Raw genomic sequence first — 4803 nt, 5'->3', positions numbered from 1 at the left:
ATTGTTCCCAGCATTAGGCTCTTCTCCAGGGAGTCCTTCCTTCTCATTAGGTGGCCAAACTATTTGAGTTTCATCTTCAGGATCTGGCCTTCTAAAGAGCAGTCAGGGTTGATCTTCTGTAGAACTGACCAGTTGGATCGCCTTGCAGTCCAAGGGACTCGCAGGGGTCTCCTCCAGCACCACAATTCAAAGGCCTCAATTCTTCAGGGCTCAGCCTTCCTTATGGTCCAACCTTCACAGCCATATATTGCAAAAGCATTGCTAAAAAGCAACTTGGCTGGGAATTCTGCTGATTTGTGACAAACAGGTGTAGATTTGATTTTAGCTTCCACCCCCAAACTCTGTATCTAACCAAGAGATTAAATAAAAGCATCTTCTTTGGACACATAAGCCTTAGAAATTCTGATTGTTGCCCACCCCAAAGGTTCATACTTTTGTGCTGTGTTGTCTTAATCCATTCAACCCTGTTGCTTCGCTCTCCTGTGCCCCTAGCAAACTGCCCACCCGATCCCCCCCTCCCCAAACTGTGCAGGCAACAGAAAGGTTACAAAAGCATCCAGTACAGACCTCACCTTTGCAGTTCCTTCAGGGGCCACCAAATGCCGCATGTCTCAATAACATAAACAAAATCACCCTTTTCTTGATTCTGATGCACAAAGAACAATTAGCGGATGAGATGTAGGCCCCAGGGAAGAGACTGTGCAGAGCTGAAACCGAAAGATGGGCGGGGTCACATACCTGGCTTGGGCATCAGAGCAAGGATGGGTCAGGCCAACTCGCATTTACAGGAAGGAAACTCCCATTTACTGTTCTGAGGAAAGTGCATGCCTTTTGGGCAGAAGTCATGGCTGCTGCTCCGGAAAGCATCCTCCAGGCTCTCTGCGAGGAATCCACATGCTCCATTTGCCTGGACTATTTCAGGGATCCTGTGAGCATTACCGAGTGTGGGCACAATTTCTGCCGAGCCTGCCTGAGCCAGAGCAGGGGAGAATCAGGTGCACAGGCCACCTGCCCCCAGTGCAGAGGGACCTTCCAGAAGAGGAACCTCCGGCCCAATTGGCAGCTGGCCAGTATTGTGGAAATCGCCAGGGTATTACCAGGGCAGGGTGTCAGAGGGGCCAAAGGGGCCGAAGGGAAGGGGCGAGCCTGCGGGAGGCACCAGGAACCCCTGAAACTCTTCTGCAGGGACCACGAAGCCCCCATCTGCCTGGTGTGTGACAGAGCCAAGGAGCACAAGGATCACCAGGTGGTTCCCCTGGAGGAGGCATCCCAGGAGTACCAGGTAGGAGGTCCGGCTACTTCTTGTGTGGGGGCAGGGGAGAAATACCTGTGTGCCCCTCTGAGCGTGGTCTCTGTGAAGACCCGCCAATGGGAAGGGAATGATGGTCTGTGAGCCACTGGTTTCTTGCCTTTCCAGATTGCCCAGGAAGCAGGTCCCTGGGAAGGGCCAGGCAGGATTGCTGTTCACATGCATGTTCCTTCTTATGTAAAAGGAATCTGGGGGAAGCCCAGAAGCCCCAGGATTGTGGGGTGGGAGTTGTTTAGGTTGTTCCAGGTCTGGGTTTGTGCCTGCTCTGAGGAGGGGGAGAGGAAATAGGCGGTGAGCCAGGACATGATGGAGGTACATGGAGGGGCCCCAGAGCGGGGAGGGAAATGTGGTCTCAGACACTCACAAACCAAACGTGGCCCCAGGAATCACTCCTTCTCCTCTGCCCCTCCTTCCAACCCTCCGAGTTTACCAAGATTCGCACTGGAGCTGCAATATGGAGCAGGCCCTTTAAGACTCCTCCTGCCTGCCCTTTGTGTGTCCCCGAACCTCTGTTGTATCTACCCAAAGGCTACGCGAAAGCCCAGCTGCATGTGGCCAAGGCATACAGGTTCAACCATTAATAAACAATATTGCTAAATGAAGTACTGAATTGCATTAAAACAGGGGGCCACACTCCCACAGCCCCTGCTTGCCTGAGTGTGTGCCTGCGTGTGCCTGTGCTTGTGTGCAGGCTTGTGTCCGGCCCAGCTGGTCTCTGGGTGCAGAGCCAATGAGAGGCCAGCACTGAAGGGGGTGATCAAAGATGCTGGATGCACCTAAGGTCCTTGACTTCAGGAATATTTGTGAGGAATTCAGAACTCCAAGCGCTCCTTCTTCCCCCTTCCCCCTTCTTGTCCTTGCAGTTCCTCAAGGCACCAGCTGCTGTGTGTGTTTGTGGGTGCTGCAATCTTTCCTTTATTGAGGAACAGCCCATTTCAAAGAGAAGGATTCTTTCAGAGATCATGCACAGGCCATGCCCAACCCCAGTACAATTCCAAATGGAAGAATTCTCCCAGGGAAAGCCAGAGTGCCCCTCTGCAGGGGCTTTCTCCTTCCAGGCTGCTTCCTCCACAGAGGGGCTGCCCTGTCCACCATTCCTGCCCAGGAATGAGAGCGGCACTGGTCACTTCTGGGGTGGCCAGAAGTCTCTTCCACTCTGCCTTCCTTGCCCTTTCAGGATGCTCCCTTGCTGGTTCCCCTCGTGAGGAAATAGCAGGAAAAACCTTTTCCTTTTCAAAGTTAAAGAGTTCAGGAAGGGCAGTCAATTGAATGGTGTTTTGACCGGTCATTTTGGGATGGCACCATCCCTTCATCTCGTCTCAGAGCTCCTCAAACTCAGTCTGCCCAGCGCATGTTGCAGCTCATTTCTGGATCTGCCTGGGGTCAAGAAGGCACCTGAGAGCCCCCTTCCCCCTGACCCCACCAAGATGTGAAAGGGAAGCAAGCATGAACTCCCTTTGGATTCCTTTTTCTGCATCTCTAAACTGAAAGTGAACTGCTCCTCCCTCTCCAGGATCTGCTGCAGCGTTGCCTGGAGAGTCTGAGGGATGAGAGAGGAAGCATTTTGGCATGTAAAGCAGAGGCAGAAAGGGAGAAGCATGCACTGCTGGTAAATGTCCAGAATGTGTCATGGAAGGGAAGGAGCACTTCAGCCAGGATGGGTCACATGGAAGAGAAAATGCCGGGGAATCGAGAGCCCAGGGCAGCCCTTCCCTGCAGAGCACGGCACATAGTTCAAAGCAGTTCGGCCTAGTGGTGTTGCCAATCCGGAAGGCAGGTCGGATCTATTCCTGTGCTAAACAGAATCTCAAATATGGTGCAGCCCCAGGACAGGCAGACCTTAACCTCACTTCTCATGCATGTTTCTGCTCACAACTGATGCCCCCAAAGCCTGAAGAAATCCGTCTTCTGCACACAAGAGGGAGCTTCTCAGTGTGGCTCCTGTGGGCAAGCACCCCAGTGTTCTGCTGCTGGACAGGAGTGGTTGATTCCTGCCTGGGAAAGCTGGGAGAAGGCTGTCCTCCAAAAGACTGGCTGAGGGAGCAAAAGAGGCTGTGGGAGGCATCTGGCATGAGTCTGAAGCCTCTCACATCCTCCCTTCTTGAAATGCTTCAGGGTTGCACCTGTTTCCAGAGGGCACCGTGCATGTTGGCCTGGCAAGCAGCACCGTTACTGGCATGAGCCTCCAAGATGAGCACCAAACTTGGCACTCAGGTGGAGGCTTCCTGGCGGTGATGGAATCTCCCAGGCCATTCATGTCCCTCGTCAGGAAGCTCCTCCTGGTGCCCCCTGGTGGGGTTGGTTTCTGTCCACTCCTTTGTGTCCTCAAGTGGAGGCACCAAACAGGACTGGACAGGTGCATCTCAGGAGTGCAGAGCGACACCCTCTGAGCCCCTCCTCTTTCTTTCCCCTCCAGGATGTGAGAAGCACCTTGCAGAGGTGAGTGCGTCCCCCTCGTTTCCACTGGTGCAGGGAAGGGTCTGGACGGCACTGGGAGGACCGGCTGCTCCCGGCTCCTGAGCAGAGAACACAGATCACCAGCATCTTGCAAAACAAAAACAGGATCTGGCTGCTGAGTTTGGAATGCTCCTTCTCCTTCCCCTCCCTCACACACGGCGGAAGACTCCTCTCTGACAGCAAACCACACAGCCTACTACTAGGCACTTATATGCAGACCCCACAATCCAAATATCATCCCCAAAGGGGCAAACTTCCCACAACCCACAAAGCACACACAGTGCTGACACTAAGCATAACTGAACAAAAGCAAAACGCCCCGACTGCCCCAATCAGCTGAAGCCCTGCCCACCTGTGTGGCTGCTGGAAGGTCCTCTGGGGACCATTCCCTCCCACAAAAGGAGCCCACCTTTTGTGTTTGGCTGGCCTTCCTTTGCTTCCAGGGGGAATGCCGGGTTGGATGAGTGGAGGCTGCCTCTGTTTTCTCTGGCAGGAGTGAGAAGGAGCCCCGTGAGATCCCAGCGGCTTTCCCTCTGGAGCTGAAATGGAGGATCTGGGACTTCTCTGACAGAAAGCCTGATCTGGAGGGATGGAGGAAGCAATTCCCTGGAGCCAGGAGTGAATCCAAAGGTATTAAGATAAGACTGGGAAGATCTTTTCCTTCTCTTGCTGCTGATATAAGTGATGGTAAAAGCTGCAATGGGAGAAATTTAGTTGCCTGGCTACCAATTCGCTATTTTTTTGTTGCCTTGTTTCCCCATCGGGAAAATCAGCTGGTGTGGAGAGGGCTTCCTGGGTGTTTTCGTTCCTGCTTTGGGTTTTCACCACCTAGAATCATTTGGCATCACTCTGGTTTGGCAGAGAACAGTCCACCTCCTTCTCCTTGAATGCCCCTGACGTGGAGGAGCATGGACGCTCTCCTGGCAACTGGTTCCACTGGGAAGTTGCTCTGAACACCAGGAGATGCTGCCGTGTGCCTGGCCTGCCCCTGGTGTGCTGCTGTTTAGGTTCGCTCTTCCGTGTCCTACAATCTGGGA

General features: G+C 53.5%; 1 protein-coding gene across 1 annotated transcript in view; it reads left to right on the top strand.

Annotated features, from left to right (window-relative positions):
* The first annotated feature begins 826 nt into the window (after positions 1 to 826).
* The window catches only part of LOC123032435 (zinc finger protein RFP-like), a 20955-nt gene continuing 16978 nt past the window's right edge, over positions 827 to 4803 (top strand). Inside the window, exon 1 of the mRNA XM_044448310.1 lies at positions 827 to 1282. Coding sequence (XP_044304245.1) covers positions 845 to 1282 — 438 coding nt within the window. The 5' untranslated portion in view covers positions 827 to 844. The remainder of the gene's footprint in view (positions 1283 to 4803) is intronic.

The sequence above is a fragment of the Varanus komodoensis genome, unplaced genomic scaffold (genome assembly GCF_004798865.1).
Source record: "Varanus komodoensis strain SLA01 unplaced genomic scaffold, ASM479886v1 scaffold547, whole genome shotgun sequence".
Taxonomy (NCBI): Eukaryota; Metazoa; Chordata; class Lepidosauria; order Squamata; family Varanidae; genus Varanus; species Varanus komodoensis.
The sequence above is the reverse complement of the archived record's forward strand: the minus strand, read 5'-3'. Positions and strand labels throughout refer to the sequence as shown.